The 21139-nt window shown below is 36.0% G+C and overlaps 3 protein-coding genes across 3 annotated transcripts in view; 2 read left to right on the top strand and 1 right to left on the bottom strand.

Moving 5' to 3' along the window:
* LOC136816477 (ubiquitin carboxyl-terminal hydrolase 9X-like) overlaps nt 1-21139 on the bottom strand; it is a 259670-nt gene that overhangs the window by 50569 nt on the left and 187962 nt on the right. The window lies entirely within an intron of this gene.
* Nucleotides 8798-14747, top strand: LOC136812547 (uncharacterized). The gene is made up of 3 exons (XM_067069106.1): nt 8798-9017; nt 11555-12423; nt 12780-14747. The coding sequence occupies exons 1-3, from the start codon at nt 8798-8800 to the stop codon at nt 14745-14747; spliced, it is 3057 nt and encodes a 1018-aa protein (XP_066925207.1).
* LOC136812470 (snRNA-activating protein complex subunit 5-like) lies at nt 18168-18581 on the top strand. Its single transcript, XM_067069001.1, has one exon. It carries the CDS (start codon nt 18168-18170, stop codon nt 18579-18581), a length of 414 nt encoding a protein of 137 aa, XP_066925102.1.

Genomic DNA, 21139 nt, shown 5'->3' with positions numbered 1-21139 from the left:
CCTCTGTGTTATAGACCCGCTGGAAAACGTAGCAAAAATTTCGTCCCGGAAGGGAAAATACCTCTCTAGCCTCTTCAAAAAGTCTTCCTTGCAAAGAGCGCAGAGAATCAAAAAAGTTAAACAAACTTTAAACATCACTCGGTTTATTGAGTCAGGGATGTGAAATACAGAGGATTTCAAGACTAGGATTTAATAGAAATAAGTTGACTTATGTAGTTTCAAAATTCAATAACCATATTAATTAGGAATATTGTATCATTGCATCGTAAATTCTGAAAAATTTAACAAAGTTCTAAAATTATATCTAAACTATTAGCGCTGTTAAATCCTGAGATAGAAATAAAGAAAAACCAGATAAAAAAAACTGAGATATAGAAAGTATTCTTCAACGATTCTACTATAAAGTAAAACCTCTAAATTTTAGTTGGCTGTGATTTTTTTCAAAGTTAGGAGACTCTTATCTTAAGTTTGCTGGAGGCAAAGTATTTGGCAGTCTTTCACCCTCTTACTTGAGTTGTTGACAAACAGGAGCAAACTCTTCACATAAAAAGTAAAAAATATGTGACTTTTTTCTCGGCTGTAGCACATGAATTTAAAACAGTTAAAATACATCCATAAACATAATGTCATGTTTCGTCGTTGTATTTCGACATTTTACAAGTTACCATTAATTACCATTACCAACAATAAAATCCTTTATAATACAGTCACATGTCAATGTTCTATATCTCTGACCATCGATGCGTATTCATAAAAAACAAACAACCAAGGATCCCACATCATCGAGGGTCGGTCAAGCCAAAAATTCATAAACAACGACAAACAAACATTTCTCCTTCCACTGAATAAGGGAAGGAATAAATTCTTCCAGGCTAGCCATATCCAAAAGCACAAAATATTTTTGTTCCCATCAATTCAAAACATACAAAAAGTCCAGCTCACTTCAACATACTACCAAGATTCAATCTAAACCAAAAGGAATGGCTTTCCCACCATATGTATACAGTTCATTTCTTCAGCCTAGATCATCTTCTTGCAACGAAGGAACAACTCTGTTGAGCCTTGCCTGTCGATAAAAGAATAAAAATTCCATCTTCTTTCTGTCATTCCGTAAGTTCAGCTGCTTTCTTCGTTTCTTTTCATCAAGGAATTCCTTTCATCAAGCACCATCTCTTTTCAAAAATCAAAACACCAATTTCTCTTTTCAAAACAACAATAAATGTTTGTTTGTTGTTTTTAGTCAACATTCGAATTTGGAAAAGTTCGAAAGCCCTTCGAAAGTCTTAAAGGTTATGCATGTTAGCCTCCACTGATGCAAGTTACCCGACTTCATGGTAAGACTACCGAAGGTTCCCTAATCCTGATATGGGAGCTTAAGATTAGACTGCAAAAGTTAATTATTACGGAAATCCATTTTGTCCACAGGGGGGTAACAAAAAAAAGCAAAAAAATGTTTTTCTCTTCCTCTTTCTGATATCAATCTTGACTTTGCTTCACATTTCATCGTACCACCAATCATGAGAAATAAAAAGCTTGTGAATTAAAATTATTGATGAGTAAGCAAACAATATCACTCTTATTTAAAAACGAAACCTTTAAGTTATGTTGAAACGATACGCCAACCACAAGTCATCCTTCGCCAACGAAAAGTACGAAAAAGAAACTGAACTTTCCAAGGAGATTTGGAGGTTGAAACGAAAGAATCGTGCCCCAAAGATTACTTGGAAGACAGTCCGTAAATGTCCACCTTTCAATCGTGCTTCGCTGAAATGTTCACTCTGCCTTAGCGAAAAATTAGAAATTGCCACATTCGACCAACCCGAGAAACTGTTAAATTCAAGGAATGAACTGATCTCGAAATGTCGGCATGTGAATAAGTTCACCCTCAAACTCCACGACACCAAAGACTGAAATGACGTCAATTGCTTTGACGAAGACTCTACAGTGCACAGTATATTTTTGTAAACTTGAACAAATTTTTTGTATAGAATTTTTGACTGAAGATCGTGACGAAAAGTTGCGTGAAACTTTAAGTATCAAACAATTCTTATCTCAACTTCAATTTATTGTGTAAGTTATGTTGATAAATTCAAGAAAATTTTTGAAAAATGTTAGCATATCAAATTGGACAACTAACAGACTAAAAGTGAAAAAAAAGTGAAAGTAAAAAATTTTAAAAAGTGTTGATGTTGCTTTCTGGTCTGTTGGTTCTCTGCTTGTTGCGAAAGCATCCACCGAAGGGGGACTTCAAAATATCTGTTCTGAAGGCATGTTCCAGCTAGATATGGCGGTCTGTTCTAGTGAATTAAAGAAAAAAGTATGCTGGAAAAAAGTGGTCTGTTCTACTGAAGATTGGGACCAGCTGGAAAAATATGGTCTGTTCTACTGAAGATTGGGACCAGCTGGAAAAATATGATCTGTTCTTATGAAAAAATAGTTTGATATTCAAAAAGAAAGTGTCTAAGAATTTCCTATCTGTTCTGAGGGAATTTCAAAAAGTCAAAAAGTCTTCGAGATATTTTCTTTTCCTTCTGAATGCTGCCTGGAGTGGCAGGTAAAAATTCTCCATCTGTTTTACAAAACATCTGGAAATTATTGATCTGTTCGCACAGATATTTAAAGTTTAAACTGTTAGCTGGAAATTAAGTTTCTGTTCTTAAAAGTCCTTCAATATCGAGCTGGAATTAGCGATCTGTTCTTTATAAGATTTTGTCAGGTAGATAAGAACAGTTAACTCGCATAAAATCAATCGCCTAGTAATTTCGTACCTGTTCTGAAAGTTTTTTCACCTCCTAGCTGGAAAAATATATCTGTTCTGAAGTAAAAATTTCTCTCCTGAAAAAGGAGAAACTGTTCTTAACTTCGGGGAAATCCTTCCAGCTGGCAAATAAGAACAGACATTTGCAAATTTTAGGTCGGTGGCTGCTTCTGTTGTTGAGCAGGTGGGAGTAGTGCCAAAGAGGACTTGTGACAGATAAAGAGTTAAAATGACATACACTTTCCAATTATTGTACACAAAATGGCCTGGTCATGATGATTACACGAAACTTGCAAATTCAAGTACAGTAAGCAAATCAACAACTGCCATTTTGTTTTATGTGAAGTAGCGACTAATGTTCATCAGTCAGAACCCCGAACGTCTTTGAGTCCGTGCGAAGTACAGCACCTCGAATCAATTTGATACAGCTTTTAGCCGGATTAAAATCACCCCCATGTTTTATGCAATTTTTAAGACTTTCCGGTCAAATATGTTATCTGGAACTTTTGTGTTGCTAAAAGGCTAACAAAGAGCGAACGTCTGTAATGGATGGAATCCGTAATGTACGGGAGAGGATAATTACAAGGTCTCAAAAGAAGGTTGTCTACTGCTCATTCCGACATCGACTTATAACCTGACTGAAATTCGAGCCGTTACTAGCAACCCTGCGGGGCCCAAGGCGCCGAGTATGCACCCGGCACAGTGCCAAGCCGTTACTAGCAACCCTGACCCTACCTAACTGTTACTTAATCAATTCCAAACAACAAAACCCCTGGAAAATTTAAAATGTCGGAATGAGCAATAGACAACCTTCTTTTGAGACCTTGTAATTATCCTTTTCCAAAAGATACTGACAAAACATTGCGTTGCATTGCACCACTGGAGGGTATTTTTGGATGTTGGATCATCTCTCCAGTCCAGGGCATTATATAAAATTTTGGGGTCAATATTTTTTATCTTATTTTCTCCCCCTCCCCATATTCAAGAAAATAGGTTTTGTAAAACCTTCTATGATATGTATGATGAATTATCAAATAGAAATATGATGGAACGGCATGCTTCTCCTTCTTGCACTGTAAGTATAAGTAAAACTAGTGTATATGTATAAGAATTGCGAAGCGATCCAGGCAAGTCACTCGATTCGCAAGTTGCAAGCAAAATATTTAGGGTCACACACTAGAAATTGCAAGTTAAAATTTACTTCTACGGATTTGAGGAAAATTATATGATTTTTTTCATGAATCGTTGTGAAAAGTTCAATAATCATTTGTCCGCCCTGAGCCTTGAGTATTTTTATTTCTTAGTTTTTGTTTTATAGACTCGTTTTACTTCCGGTTTCGAACTCCTTGCGTTCAAAATCGAACTTTCGAATCTTTCTAATTTTAAATTTCGAACCTTCGAATAAAAATAACATTTGAAAACTTTTTTCCTAACATAAACACCTCTGTGTTATAGACCCGCTGGAAAACGTAGCAAAAATTTCGTCCCGGAAGGGAAAATACCTCTCTAGCCTCTTCAAAAAGTCTTCCTTGCAAAGAGCGCAGAGAATCAAAAAAGTTAAACAAACTTTAAACATCACTCGGTTTATTGAGTCAGGGATGTGAAATACAGAGGATTTCAAGACTAGGATTTAATAGAAATAAGTTGACTTTATGTAGTTTCAAAATTCAATAACCATATTAATTAGGAATATTGTATCATTGCATCGTAAATTCTGAAAAATTTAACAAAGTTCTAAAATTATATCTAAACTATTAGCGCTGTTAAATCCTGAGATAGAAATAAAGAAAAACCAGATAAAAAAAACTGAGATATAGAAAGTATTCTTCAACGATTCTACTATAAAGTAAAACCTCTAAATTTTAGTTGGCTGTGATTTTTTTCAAAGTTAGGAGACTCTTATCTTAAGTTTGCTGGAGGCAAAGTATTTGGCAGTCTTTCACCCTCTTACTTGAGTTGTTGACAAACAGGAGCAAAACTCTTCACATAAAAAGTAAAAAATATGTGACTTTTTTCTCGGCTGTAGCACATGAATTTAAAACAGTTAAAATACATCCATAAACATAATGTCATGTTTCGTCGTTGTATTTCGACATTTTACAAGTTACCATTAATTACCATTACCAACAATAAAATCCTTTATAATACAGTCACATGTCAATGTTCTATATCTCTGACCATCGATGCGTATTCATAAAAAAACAAACAACCAGGATCCCACATCATCGAGGGTCGGTCAAGCCAAAAATTCATAAACAACGACAAACAAACATTTCTCCTTCCACTGAATAAGGGAAGGAATAAATTCTTCCAGGCTAGCCATATCCAAAAGCACAAAATATTTTTGTTCCCATCAATTCAAAACATACAAAAAGTCCAGCTCACTTCAACATACTACCAAGATTCAATCTAAACCAAAAGGAATGGCTTTCCCACCATATGTATACAGTTCATTTCTTCAGCCTAGATCATCTTCTTGCAACGAAGGAACAACTCTGTTGAGCCTTGCCTGTCGATAAAAGAATAAAAATTCCATCTTCTTTCTGTCATTCCGTAAGTTCAGCTGCTTTCTTCGTTTCTTTTCATCAAGGAATTCCTTTCATCAAGCACCATCTCTTTTCAAAAATCAAAACACCAATTTCTCTTTTCAAAACAACAATAAATGTTTGTTTGTTGTTTTTAGTCAACATTCGAATTTGGAAAAGTTCGAAAGCCCTTCGAAAGTCTTTGCTCGGGTCAATGCAATGACTTCTTGAAAATGAGCGCCATTTGAACGCTTCTTGAACGCTTCCAGCCCGCGCTGATTTTCCGATCTCTTCTTTAGATTTCCTAATTTAAACCTTAAGGAGATAAAAAGAAGGCTTATCTAGTACCGGTAACCAGGTGTATTATCTCCGTAGCTTTTAAGAATTGGTATATCTAAACGCACGAGGCGACACTTTTTGAAAAAAACGAATTTAACCATCCGTAATTCCAGGTCTCTCCGCCGCGATTCTAGCTTTGATCTAAGGACGGGCGGACGGCTTTTTCAATCATTTCTGGGTTTGAAAGATTGGATATATATAGTAATTTTTCATTTGCGCTCCCCAGCGTAGGTGAGATTTAAAGGTACATATACACGATAGCAAAACTGCTTCGCTCATGTATATTCGCTTCGCAAAAACCTTTGTTCTTCCAAGCTAAATGAGGCCCCCCCAGCAGTTTTCGTGATGGCGTGATTGGCGTTTTTTAAGTTCGTGATTTCGTGATTTGAGATTTTAAAATGCGTGATTGCGTGATGGGAGGAACGAACGTGATCGTGATAGATAAGAAATTTAACTCGTGATTACGTGATTGAGACTGTGTTTCGTGAGCGTGATAAACATTTTTTATCCAAAAATCATTTTTGTTTACTTTATAAGAATCCGAGGCCGTAAATATACGTTTTTCGTGCGGTTTCATCTGTCACTAGCTTGGATAACGACGTCTCTCTACCAATTGCTGTCAATTACAGCTCGAAAAATGGAAAGTCAGGTGATAACATTAAGAGTTCGTTCATTAATCAAGTAAGACTGATACAAATGTTTGAAAACTGTACAAGAAAAGTAGAAGATCCAGAAATGATATTAGCAAACGATACATTCAACATATGCGAAAGCTACTGTGACGAGTGCTTCAAAAATGACAACGTGTGCGCTGAGTGTACATTAAAAGGGCAGACACATGTTGTCCCGTCGCTCAGAGCCTGTGAAAATTGTCTCAAGTATGACATAAAATATATTAAACGGGTAGTACTTGTTATAACCGTCGATTGCGAATCTGGTAATAAACTTTGTTTGAAACAGCTTCAGCAAGGGATCACTGACAAATCTATTGATCCGTATCTTTTACTGCTTTCACTTCTTCCAGACGTACCGCATGTACTTAAAACATGCAAGGCTATTTTCGCAAATTGGTATCTACAATTGCTCAATGAACATGGTTGCCTTTCATTGTTTTATACTTTGAGAAACAGGGCTGATCCTGAAGTTCGAAAGCAAATCCAATCTCATCTCAAAAGTAATGACTTTGTTCGCAACAGGGACCGTCAAAATCATTCAGCTGTTCTCGCTCTCTGTAATCCAGCTCTCCTGACATATATTGAAAGTTTAGGTATGTTATTCCATTAGATCGAACCCAACACCTATAACTATTGGTTTTTTTCCTTATTAAGGACAACTTTTTTCAAATCAGGACAGGTTTTTTCGAAACATGTTGGAACTCTTAAGAAAGTTAAAAACATCGAAAGGCTTTTGATATAAAACATATAGCAACAACCTTTTAATATACCAACTGCTACCGACGATAAGTTTGCGGTACTTTGCGTATGCTTCTTTACGGTTCAGCTGCGTGTAACGGATTGTTTCTGGGACTATCGTGTGCGTCACATTGTCTGAAAGTTTTTAATGAGAATATATGTCAAAAATTTCTGAATCATGTTAAGTGAAAACTACTAATCCGTTACACGCAACTGAACCGTAAAGAAGCATACGCAAAGTACCGCAAACTTATCGTCGGTAGCAGTTGGTATGCATGGATATTTATTATTCTTATGTGCAAATTAATCAGGCTCAACAATATATAAAGCCAAATTGCATAATCCTATCGGTGAGATTATCAAGCTGTTTGATGTTTGCGATGTTGACAGAATCCGATCAAAGTGGTATTGTATATTGTTATGGCGGATCCTCGGTTTACTTCCATCCTGTCGATAAAGCTTCTGATCCAAAAGTAGCAGTAAATAAAATTACTTCTAAGAAAGCTATTTCTGAGAAAATGGCTCTATTCAATCTTCCTTCTAATGGCACCCTCACATCTTGTAGAGAACGTCTACTGAGACACCAAAAAGCTGTTTACCAGCAAAAGTACGAACACCATAAGGAAAATGAAGTGAAGTTTTATGACGGTGAAGAATATGTTTGGTTATCAACCAGAAGCTCTATCATTCATCAGTTCTGATGGAGTGTATGTCGCTTTTGGAGATGTGAAATTTATTTCATTATGTTCTATGAAATCTAATTCGATTGGTATGGAGGCAAACATCAGCCATAAGATAACTTATCTCTCTGAATGGAATCAAGTAGTGGAGATTGAAGCAATGGGTACTGATCTTATTGTATCTCACAACAGAGGTGTATCACTGTTGAACTGGAGACAAATTTGATCAACCAAATTCTTGTGGATCAAAGTCCTAAATGTATCGTTTCATACAAAGATGGTTTTCTGTTCCCTTCTAAAACTTGCTTGTATTATTGGAACAAAAGTGGTCTTGAAATCTTTGCTGGAAAAAAAGGTTTTTGCAGGTTTTACGAATGCACTGGGATTGCTGTCGAATTTGATCACGTCATTTACTGTGTTGACAAGCGTGTTGGGTCAATCAAAATGTTGATAACCTTAAAACAAACTGCACAGTTTCTAAGGGGCTAAGGGGCTTGGGAAAAATTGCCGATGCATTTTCCGTTCATGAGAAGCATCAAACTTACTCCTTAAAGTCACTAGAACAGGCAATATCATTGGTTACGAGCTGTGATGAAATGATTTCTACAAACATCGAATCTATTCGGTCTGTAGTCAACCATCAAAAAAGCCTTAATGGTCCAGAAGGAAGTATTTCAGCAGCAACAACAGAGTCTATTAAGATCTTGCTGTGGGGATTGAAGAAATTGAAGGAGAATGTTGAAACATACCAGTATCAAAGAACCAATCTATTAAGTTGCATGACATTGGCTGAACAAGAAACAAGGAACACAAACCATGGTACAATATGCACAATCATTTTCTTCGTCTATCAAAGAATCTATCAAGGCTATTTCAAACTGGAGCACTCACTATTTTACAAGCAGGGAAAGATGGTATCCTGTTTCTGAAACAGCAGTGAAGAAATTGGAAGATATAACATTTCCCAAAACGAGGAAATAATACCAAAACAAAATATCTCAAGATCAAAAGCAAGAAATGAGAGAGTGGGCATCAATTAATGGTGCAGTCGTAAAATAACGGAGTGGACGGCAAGAAACAACGATGGCTCGAGCAGGCACTCTACCCGAGAATGCATATTACGAAGAACTCACTCCCAATTCTGAAACAGTTAAAAGAACTACTAAAAATACAAGAGATGATACAAACGAACAAGTACAAGCAGATGACCGAGATGAAATCCCAGAATATGAATCCGAAAGTGATAATGATGACAATGAAACAATTGTGAATGGCGATTCAAATCATATTGATTCGATTTCAAGTGATGCAACCTTTTTACTTGGACGATCTTTCGATACGGCAGAAGTATTACATTTAATAAAAATATATTGCTTAGGTTTACAAATTGTACTTTTTCATTTTGCATTTATGTATTTCGAACAAAGTTTAACTTTAACCATCGCACGTGGTTTGCATGGAGCACTGTAAAATAAACAAAAATTATTACAAGGTTACCATCGAGTTTACATTGCCTTTGTTTTGATACTCTTTTGATAGTAACCGAAGTAACAAGTTTGGTGTTAGTTATACTCCCGTTATATCTAGCCATATAAAAAAAAAGGTTGGCGTGATCGTGATTTAAAGAAAAATTTTGCGTGATAACGTGATTTGGAATTTTTTTTTGCGTGATTGCGTGATTTGAGAGGTGACTGGGGGGGCCTCCTAAATGGCTTACCTTATTTTGAGTTACCTTGAGCTTGTTTCGTAATATCTTTACGCATCCATCCTGCTGTGAGGACCGATGTAAATTTTCATATTGATGATGCTGTTTGTTTCAGCTCGTCTCATCATAGTGTAGCCAGTCACGAGCAGTCAGGACCTCATTTCACTTTATCGATATTACGCAAACGGCAGTGTGCGCTAAATAATCTTGGTTTCGCTTTCGATTTCAAGCAAAGATCTTAGCAACAGGGCGCGCGTACATAGCAACGGGGCTGGGTAGAAAAATCTAAACATTAAATTTAAAAAAAATAGCGATCATCGTATAAAGCACTAAAAAATACTCCCTTTCTATGTTTAGTTTGTTCTACACCTTGGATTATAACTGAAAATATCTTCAAAAAAACCTTCGTCCGCTATCAGCCGCGCGGTAATCTTTGCCCGCTTCAATTCTTAGATAATGAAAAAGAGAGGTGCGCTTAGCTAAGCCGTGCTCGCGGGCGATAAATTTATGTTTACTTACAGTCAGGCACATCCTGGCAAATGAACGGGGTATTTTTCACTTGCGACCATTGGCAAATGAACGGGGTTGAAAACGAAAGTGACGTAATAGCGCCGAATACCCAGTTTAATTGAACCGGGTTGGAAATATTTTGCTTCATTTCAAAGAACTGCATAGATGAAATTTTATTTCCATGGGTCAATTTTGTCTTCGAAGATTGAAGAAACTTTTAATAAAAAAATAAAGTTCCCAGTTTTCATCCTTTTTCCCCTTTTTCAGTTTGAAGTTCATTTTTATTCATTTTCACGCTTTTAGCCTGAGACGTCCTATCTCATTTACACTGGGTGACGAATACCCCATGCAAATGCTCACCCTGTTCATTTGCCAGGATGTGCCTGACTGACTTATCTTGTATATTTTAGTGGTATTTATCCAATGAAAAGGATGTTGACAAAATATGCACGGCGCTGACAAAATACGCACGGCATTGATTATGACATCATTAAATATGTCAATGTCGATTCAACGCCTGTTAAAGAAAATAATTCGTAGATAGTTCTTTTTATCTTGAAATTTAGAAATATGAGCAAAAAAAGATCAGATTTAATATTTGTTTCCTATCTAGATTATATTAGCGTTAGAATACGGTAAATTTTCACGAAAAATATTTCGCAATGGCGGTACGCCCAATCGCGCCCACGGGAAAGTTCCAATTTTTAATTATCGGGAAATCGGGGAAACTGGTTCACCACATGGATAAAAAACGTACGAAATGAAACCTGATAGAAGGTTTTCAACCAGATTTATTCAGATAAAGCTATAAGAGGTTCATTACTTGTGGATTTTAAAACCTACAAAAGCAAAAACGAAAGTTGTTGTGAAGGAAAGAGTGAACGCAAGACAGAAGGTTTGGTTGTGTTGATCAGGTATGTTTTTATTCTATACGAACTAATGTTAAAAAAGACCAAAGAGGTCCTGACTGGTCACGAGTGGCTCGTCGGGAACTGTAAAAAGATATTTATCCAGCTCAGTTTTGAATTTCAATTTCTTGCACCCAGTGAGATCCCTTAGACGTTTTGGCAGCGAGTTGAAAAGCCTTGGTCCTTGGACTTTAAAACTTGAGTATATGACTTTTTGCCAGGGCCCCCTTTTCACTAGTGGTATGTGACATTTTCTTCCTTGTCTGGGATTGGCATAGAACATGATTGTCCCAGAATACCAGAGAAGCCGAACAACATTTAAATATTGGTACTGAGCATCCAAAGGAGAAGAAGGATATAATGTGCAAATATTATTTGAGAGGGAACTGTCAGTTTGGTATAAAAGGTAAAAAAATGTCAGTACAAGCACCCCCAAGCTTGTAAAAAACTTTTGAGACATGGAAATAAAAAACCAAGGGGATGTAATGAAGGAAAAAACTGTAAATTTTTCCACCCATGTGTTCCAACTCTATCAAATACAATAAATGTCTTGACAAATCGTGCAAATTTGTACATGTCAAGGGAACACTAACTGAGAATTCGTTAAAATACAGGAAAGATACAAATTTGAGAGACCCTGGCAAAATTCCTGATGCCAGTGATAAGGAGAGGGATTTTCTAATACTCATCCAAAATCTGAAAAACGAGATTTTACAGACAATGGACAAAAAGTTTGCAGAGATGAACAAAAATCAACCTCGACCACCACCAAGGCTTATGAATCAAGTCCCAAATTTCAACCAATGGTCAACTCAACCAATCTTTCAACACCACATGCACAACCAGCATATGATGCAAGCTTAGAATCATTCACGCTACTCAACATTCCAGGACTAAAACCATTAACTGTCCAATCGTCTGTTCCATTTGTAAGTGATATTTTACATGAGAAAAATTCACTTTTCATCGCTCTAACTGAGACGTGGCTTGCTGATCACAAGGATGCAGAAGTTGAAATTAACGACTACTTCATAATTAGAGCTGATAGATCACGAACCAAAAAGAAATATGGTCGCCACAGTGGAGGAGTAGCACTTTACATTAGAAACGACATCAGTTCAACCTTTAAACCAGTGTTGCAGTATTCAAACGGTGTGAATGAACTGCTAATTGTTCACTCCAAGAAATTAAACATATTGATATCTGTTATTTATCGACAACCAGATGACTCATCTCACGGTCATCCATCAACCTCGAAAGAATTTTCTGAAATATTAAAAAAGATGAGAGATACTTTCAATACTTTTGCGGAAAATACCTTACCAGACATATTCTTGCTAGGAGATTTTAACCTTCCACATGCATCCTGGCCTTGTGGGAGTTCTACAAAAGGAGCTTCTAGTGATGAGAAGCAATGTTTATATCTGTTAAGTGAACTTGCAAATGAATTTACGTTACAACAGTGTATCCTTAAGGAAACACACAAAGATGGCAATATACTTGACTTAGTATGGACAAACAACCGTGAATTAGTACATAGCTACTCATGCATCCCAACGAACCCAAACATAACGCACCATTCATCTGTAAATATTAACATTCATAAAACTATAGAAGCAGTAACTGAAACAAACAACAGAATTCCAAGTAACTCATTTGAAAAATTCAATTTCTATCACGAAGAAATTGCCTGGGAATCTGTAAAAAATGAACTGTCTCAAATTGACTGGGACAATGAATTTTATGAATTAAAATCTGTAGAAAAATTTGAAAAACTGTTAAAAATATGCGAAAAAATCGTAGAAAAATTTGTTCCAATTAGGAAACCTTACAAAACGAACAAAAATAAAATTTTTAAATAATTCCGAGAGAAAGGAGGATTCTAATGAGGAGGCGTTCTAAGCTAGAAAAAAGATTCATCTCGGCAAGAAACTGTTTTCAGATTAAAAAAATCAAAACCCAACTTGTTGATATTGAAAAACAATTACAAACCTCATACAGGAAGAGTACTACAACTGCAGAAAAGAAAGCTTGTGAGGCGATCAAACTAAATCCAAAATATTTCTTTTCTTATGCTAAAAGACATAGTAAGACCAAAGCTAGAATTGGTCCTTTAATAGATAAAACAACAAACAATTATGTGTCTGACAGTAAAAAAATGGCAGACATTCTTCAAAAACAGTACCAATCAGTCTTCAGTACACCACTCGAAAACGCAAAATATAATGATAAAGACAGTGATTTTGTTTTGACTGATATTGATTTTACGAAAGAGGACTTTGTTGAGGAGATTGGAACAATATCCAAAAATGCAGCACCAGGACCTGATGGTTTTTCTGCTATCTTTCTCAAAAATTGTAGTCAAGAACTAGCAACTCCTTTTTGTTCAATCTGGAGAGAGTGTTTTGATAACGGGGAAACACCACATCTCTTCAAAGACAGTCATATCATTCCTATTTACAAAGGTGGGGACCAAGGTGAAGCCCAAAATTATCGGCCAGTGTCACTAACCTCGCACATAATGAAAACCTTTGAAAAGATTGTGCGAAAAAACATTGTTAATTATCTAGAAGAGAATAACATTTTTAATGACTCCCAACATGGCTTTCGACAAGGTAGATCTTGTTTGAGTCAACTCCTTGAACATTATGATACAATACTATCATACCTTGAGAGAGGTATTAATGTCGACACAATTTATTTGGACTTCAGTAAGGCATTCGACAAAGTTGATCATGCAATTTTGTTACACAAATTGTCTCAGCTCGGGATCAAAGGAAAGCTATTGCGATGGATTGAATCGTTTTTGAAAGGCAGAAAACAATCTGTTGTTGTAAATGGCTTCAAATCCGAAAGTGCCCCTGTCATATCAGGAGTACCTCAAGGAACAGTACTTGGGCCAATTTTGTTTCTTCTGATGATTTCTGATATTGATGATAATATCAGGTATTCAATCCTTGCAAGCTTTGCTGACGATACTAGAATGCTTAAAGAAATCCAAGGAATAATTGACACGTTCAAGTTGCAACATGATCTCAACATAGTTTATGATTGGACTGAGAACAATAACATGAAACTAAATAGTTGTAAATTCGAACATTTGAAATACGGTAAAGATACTGAATCAAAAAGTTTATCAACCTATTTCACTAACAACAAAACTGTAATTGAAAACAAAAACTCTGTCAAAGATCTTGGAGTGTGGATGAGTAGTGACTGCTCATTCACTGATCACATCAATAAAATGATAGCAAAAGCTAAGGACATTTCTAGTTGGATTTTGAGAACATTCAACAACAGAAGCAGTGATGTTATGATAACGTTATGGAAATCCTTAGTTCTCCCTCACCTCGACTACTGTTCTCAGCTTTGGTCACCAAACAGCATCCACCAAATTGAACAGATTGAATCCGTACAAAAGAACTTCTTCAATAAAATCAAAGGCCTTAGTGCTTTCGATTATTGGGAACAATTGAAAATGATGAAAATGTATTCTCTACAAAGGAGGAGGGAGAGATACAGAATTATTTATATTTGGTCGATACTAGAGGGTATAGTACCAAATTTCAGCCACACTGAAGGAGATGGCACTGTAAAAGGTGGTGTCTCGTCTTCAACTACAAGCCGTCATGGTCGAAAATGCCAACTACGAACAATCGAACGAAGTAGCTTTCGCAAATTTATTTGTGAGAGCTTAGCTGTACAGGGTCCAAAACTCTTCAACAGTATTCCTTCTGACATACGAAATATCACTGGCTGTTCAAAAGACTCATTCAAGAAACGACTCGATAAATATCTGTGCTCTATACCCGACGAACCTCACACTACGTCGCGACAAACAAGATTGGCTGAATCAAATGCTCTTGTTGATCAAATTATACGTGTTGGGCTCAACGAGCTGGACAGATGAATATCATCAAATCAAACTGAAGTATACTGAAGTAAGTATTTGGGACAAGCTTCTCAATAATACACCAAGTGTATATGATAATATATCTTTCACGCCTTCTCTGCAGTGAAAACAGTTTTAATGTTTGTAGTCTTTCCCAATAGTTTTGGTTGTGTAGGTTTTTAATCCTCCTTGTGAATGATTTTTGGAGATCTTCGATCTGCTGGATCAGATTAACTTCATTGGGTGACCATAGTTGAGAACAGTTGTCGATGTGTGGTATGACTAAAGACTTCCAAAGAGTGAGCATGACATCATGTTCTCTTGAGCTGAATGTTCTCAGAATCCAACTAATGAGTATCTGTACTTTTTCTACAATGGTTAGAATATGTTGGTTGAATTTCGCATCGTCTGACATGGTAACACCAAGATCCCTTGTTGAAGATTTGGTTTGGATTATCTTTCCTTCACCTCAGTGTGAAATAACTGGTGGCTGGTCCGTTTCCATAATGGAGATGCTCGAACTTTTTTCCATTTAACATCATTTTGTTTATGGTCGACCATTGATAAACATTGTTAAGGTCGTTTTGTAGGTGAAACTGGTCAATGATGTTTTGGATTCCTTTCTTTACTCGTGTGTCATCAGCAAAACTTGCAAGTTCTGCTTTGGTTGTCCCTTCATCAATGTCTGATATCATGATGATGATGAATAATGGCCCAAGAACCGATCCTTGAGGTACTCCTGATTGAATTTTTGCCTGGTACGACTTGTGACCGTCTACAAATACTACTTGGTTTCTGTCTTGAAGAAATGACTTAATCCATTTAAGTAGTTTGTCTGTTATTCCAATAGATTTCAGTTTTGATAGCAGTATCCTGTGGTCGACTTTATCAAATGCTTTTGAAAAATCGAGATATACAACATCTACATCCAATCCTTCTTCTAGTTTTGATAGGATACTGTCATAGTGGCTGAGTAATTGACTAAGGCATGATCGCCCTTCCCGGAAACCATGCTGTGTTGGGTTGAACAAGTCATTGTTGTTGATAAATTCGACTATCTTCTTTCGAACTATTTTTTCAAACACCTTGGTGAGATGGGACGTAAGTGATACTGGCCTGTAGTTAGATGGCTCTCCTTGATCTCCACCCTTTGATATGATTTCTTTTGTGAATCTCCTCTGTTACTCCATGGTTCAGACAGTTCCTCCAGAATATTGCGAGTGGCTTAGCAAGTTCTTCTTTGCAATTTTTCAGCAAAATCGCAGGAAATCCATCAGGACCTGGAGCAGAGTTTGGTGACAATGTTGAGATTGCTTCAATGAAGTCTTTTTCGTCAAAGTCTATGTCTTTTAGCACGTTTGGACATATTGTTGGATGAGTGACGTCATTTTCCGATGGTACACTGAAAACCGATGTGTATTGGTCTTGGAGTATATTAGCAATACGGTCAGCATCATATATCAAAGAATTATTTTTGTCACGCAGTGGTCCAACTTTGGATTTTGATTTACTATGCTTTTTTGCATATGCATAAAAAAATTTAGGATTGTTTTTTATTGATTCTGTTGCCTTCCTTTCCTGGCTTTTCTTCTCTGATTCGTAGGATAGCTTTAGTTTAGTTTCAATGTCTATTAATTTTTGTTTGGATTTTGCATTTTTCATTGGGTTTGGAAATTTTCTAAAAATGTTTTTTCTTTTTCTGAATAAAATATTTCGCTCGCGTGGTATCTTCTGAAATTTTTTAGTGTTTGGTTTTTGTTTTGGTACATATTCCTTAATTATGTCTATGATCCAGTCTGTGATTGTTGACAATTGGTCAGCTGTCGGTTGATCATGAAGGTCTGTCCACAATTTATCCTTCATTTTTTCCTTGATTGATACCCAGTTTATTGTTTTTGAATGAAAATTGTACTCATCAAATACATTACGCACAACAAAGGGATCCTCCTTTTGGAAACTTGAGTGTAAATCAAAGTGAATTTTAACATTGATCATTGAGTGATGGGATATGTAATCTGGTGATGGGGCTGATTCATAGCTGTGTATTAGTAGAGGGTTATTTGTGAGCATTAAATCCAGTGTATTTCCTGCTTTGTGTGTGGCTCCTCTAATGTGTTGAATCAGATTATGGTCATTCATAAGAGTGAATATTTCACTAGTCATTCTTTGTTCCTCTGTAGATGCCCCAGGGTTTGAGCACTTGCTGTCCCAATTTGCGTGTGGCAGGTTAAAATCACCTGCTATGAAGATGTCTGGTGTTTTTCCTTCAGTTTTGTCTAGTTCTGATTTAATTAACTCTATAACTGGTTTGAATTGTTCATTCTTAGATGGATTTCCGTTTGATGAGTCGTCTGGCTGTCGGTATATTCCCCATATTTGGATATCCAAAGCTTGAAGGTTTTATTTTTACATAAATGTTTCCGTTTCATATCAGACACATATTTCATATCAGGACAATGTCTCGCTATGTTATAAAGTACATATAACCGTGAGATTGCATTGGGTAACTTGCATCAGATCAGTGGAGGCTAACATGCATAATAGCCCTCAAATGAAAGACCGGGATGGTCATTAAAATACAACTACGCCGCTACGCTCGCAGCTTATTTAATTTTTCAGGCTCTAATGTTGAAAGTTTCCCCGACCTTTTCCCAGAGCTTTCTTAGCGAGTCGAAAGAAAATTTCTACATCGGGTGCCAGATAAGTACCGATAAGTAAATCCGGTTTGACGCTATTAGATTGATATGGATCGATTAATCAATATAAAAAAACGGTCGATATTTTGATTGGATCGATAGAAGTGTCGATAGGTAATCGATAGGTGTCGATAGGTGTCGATAGGTAATCGATAGGTGTCGATAGGTGTCGATAGGTAATCGATAGCGAGAAAGATCGATTAATATTAGAGCTCGATTTTTAGAAAGAGTCGATAGGGTCGATAAGATCGATAAAAGATCGATGATAGATCGATGATAGATCGATGATAGATCGATAACTAATCATAAGCTTAAAAAAATCTTGAGTATCGATCCTCTATCGAGCTCCTATCCGGATCGATAAGTAATCCATCGATCACATATCGATCCGTCATCGAGCCGTTCCGATGATCGATCCTATCGAGCGCGGACGCCTGGGTTGATGCTGATGGAAAAGAAAACTAGGTATACTGTAGTTTTTTCTAACCAAGGAATATCGAAGTTCCAGCTGCACTGATTGGCTTGGATCACCTAAAATATTTGGCAACCAGGGGTTACTTAAATCTTAGGGGTCACCTGAATTCTTAGGGGGCACCTAAAACCTGGTGCCAAGTCATGTTAATTGCCTCCAACCAGAACAAGCAGGATGGATTATTTTGTCTCTAGGAAACATATTTTAATGGACTTAGCCATCATCAGTTAGCCAACAAACCCTTACTATACTCTTTTTTTTTTTGAAAAGATGTACCAAAGGGAACAATCTGTGTACAAACAATACTTGGTAGAAGAGGAGAAATTTTTGAAAAATTTAGAAAAGAATGTTCAAGATCATATTAATAGACTGAAAGTAGAAGAATTGACTTTATTAAAATTAATAAGTAGTGCATCAAACAATGTTGATGGAGATGAAGAAGAAAACACTTCTTCACAGGAATCACCTAATGATGTCGCAGATCATGAGCTTTCAGATGGTATCAGTAATCAAAACTATAAACAAGAACTTCAAGTGAATACAATACCAATTGACCTTGGATTAGATACTGCTATTTTTAAAGTTGAATTAAATGAAACGAAACAATCTGGTGTGGTAGAGACAATATGCGAAGAAGAAGATGATAAGAGCGAGAGTGATAGTGAACATGATAGTGACAATTGAAGCAATGAATCCGTTCCTTTCGTCTACTCTTGTTTTATCTAAATGGTTGTTATGTTATAAAAAAGAAAGGTGCCCACTAAAGTGCACCAGAGAAGGCTTATCCAAAGATGAATCAAGAAGAAATATTCAGAATTACATTTTGAAAATTGCATAGTTGCTTCATTTTGTTGATCTTACACTGACTAAAATATGTTTTTAAGTCACCAACCAGCACTGACAGCTTTGGTGTTTTCTCTTCCAATATTGATTCAATGAACAAAAACACACAGAATGATGTGTTGAAAATGGATGGTTTTCAAATGCAGACAAAATAAAAGAAGCTTCTTTTTGAAATATAACTTATAAATTATAAAAGTCTTTTTTTTAAGATAATTTTTTTTCTTCACTAGGAAAATTGTGTCATAGTGTCCTTCAGGGTCTGTTCTCCCCATACCTAAATTGAAAACATTCTATCCCCCCTTCAGTTTTTCTCACACTGACAAAATTTTCGATCAACTTTCGACCAAAAATCTTAGTGCCAAAATATGCCTATAAAGAATAGCAATGGGCTCAAAATGCCTTCAATTTTGGCTTTTTACTTATAAATTGCTCGTTTTGATACTTTTTATTACTAATCTTCATATCTGAAAGCAAGAAAAAGGGTTTTTACCCAGAAAAAGTTGTCCCCCCTCAATCCAGGGGGAGGACACTAGTTTCTGAGATTACAAAAGCAGGAAACTGGACATTCTACTGTATTTGCAGGATTGAGTTCCTTTATATGCATGAAAAACTCTTCTTTAAAAGACTGATGCACTCTCTATTATTAATAATGAACGATATGCTCATTTTATTTTCAGAAAAAATGAATATTACAATTAAGTACTCAAAAAATCTGGAACCTTTGACAATTTCAAATGATGATGTGAAATCATTGGATGAATTGAAGCTTAGAATTGAAGAAACAATTCAGCTGCCAGGACATCTCCAACACTTTGCTTTAGAAGAGACATCTATATTTGTGACATCCAACAATTTTCATGAACTTTTCTTCAAAAAAGAGAAGATTGTTTTGAAATTATTTTGTGCTGGCACAGAAGACTCAAAAATCATCAAAATATGTCAAGATCTTGAGATGAATGATGAAATTATTGAGATGTGGATGGTCTTAGGTTCTTTTCACTTCAATTTTCCCATCAAACTGGATTCTAAAATAACAGATGCAAGAAGGAGCTTAGATGAAAATGGTTTCTCAAGTAAAGCAAGTTTGTTTTATCCGTCTAATTATCTTGATCTTGCGCTGCCCATACTTCCTCTTTCAGATGATCAATTCCTAGTGGATTTGTTCTTTCAAAGAGATGAATTCCAAAGTGATTATTATTTGATTCAATTGGAAAAATTTATGGGAGGCAATTGCATGGGAGAAATACGAAATATTGTTATACGCTCATACATTAATGAGGATAGAGTCTTTGAGTTGCACCTAAATGAAAAGGTTATCATTGATACTGTTGCTGTCAAGGAACGTATCATGGAAGAGATTGGTATACCAGTGCACCTACAAGCCTATTGTTTTGAAGCAGATAGCAACTTTTTGAAAGATATTTGCTTGGTCAGTGAATTTTATATTCATCGTGAATGGGAAGGTTATGATCCTGCAAATATAGATCTTCGTTTGTTTGTGCTACCCACAAAGGATGAAAAGATAATCCAAATTTGCGAAGATCATAACATTTTCATGTTCCATCCAGTTGCTTTGTTTAATAACAAAAATAAGATTGTAGAGTACAATTTTGACAAACATTCTATTACCTTTGCAGATGCTTTGAGTATCATGATCAAAGAGGCTGAGTTGCCTGAGTCTGCTGATTTCAGATGTTACGTTAGAGGTAAGGAGGTTAAATGTAATTCGTTTATACTAGATCATTACATATATTGGATTGATAGGGGTGATTATGAAGATGGGGAGATGATTGTTGAAAAACAACTTCAAGTACTTGTCAGTGTTGCAGAGTCACCAAATGAAGAATACAACAAAGTATGCATAGGGAAAGGATTCGGTGTAATGAAGACTGTCACAGTTTTGCTTCATGATCATTCCACTGTTGTTCAAAAGTATTCTCTTAATGATGTGCCTAGCTTAGGCAAATTATCTGAGAGGCTTCACGAAATTTTTCCTGGATTTTCCTTTGAATTGTTTCATGACAACAAAGTCTTACGATGCCAGAAACTGTTTTATTGGTTGTATAAGCTTCCTGATTTATTCTTTGACAAAGAAGCAAACTCTACAATTGAGAATGTTAACATTATCTTGACATTCAAAACCAATTGTATTTTTTTGGATGAAAAAGATCTCAAAGTTATAGATGAATACTGTAAATCACACCAAGTTGCTTGCTGCAAAAAGATCAAAATCAATTTCCAAAATGGAAGAAGTAAAGTCATTTGTGATGATGATAAATATAATAGCATGAATTTGTTCAGAGATGTGTATCCTAGAGCACGCTTGTCTTGGGAGACTGACAAGTTACTATTTAATGGAAGAGAAGTTCCCCCAGATAAATTTCTTTTAGAACTCTTTG

Source organism: Clytia hemisphaerica, unplaced genomic scaffold, assembly GCF_902728285.1.
Source record: "Clytia hemisphaerica strain Z4C2 unplaced genomic scaffold, Clytia hemisphaerica genome assembly, whole genome shotgun sequence".
NCBI classification, from domain to species: Eukaryota; Metazoa; Cnidaria; class Hydrozoa; order Leptothecata; family Clytiidae; genus Clytia; species Clytia hemisphaerica.
The sequence above is the reverse complement of the archived record's forward strand: the minus strand, read 5'-3'. Positions and strand labels throughout refer to the sequence as shown.

Excerpts from the sequence above, each read along its gene's own strand:
- LOC136812547 (XM_067069106.1), top strand. The coding sequence starts at position 8,798 with ATGGCTCGAGCAGGCACTCTACCCGAGAATGCATATTACGAAGAACTC. Across the intron at positions 9,018-11,554 it reads TCATATTGATTCGATTTCAA|ACAATGGACAAAAAGTTTGC; the intron begins GTGATGCAACCT and ends GAGATTTTACAG. Across the intron at positions 12,424-12,779 it reads ACATAACGCACCATTCATCT|ATTAAAAAAATCAAAACCCA; the intron begins GTAAATATTAAC and ends AACTGTTTTCAG.
- LOC136812470 (XM_067069001.1), top strand. The coding sequence starts at position 18,168 with ATGTACCAAAGGGAACAATCTGTGTACAAACAATACTTGGTAGAAGAG.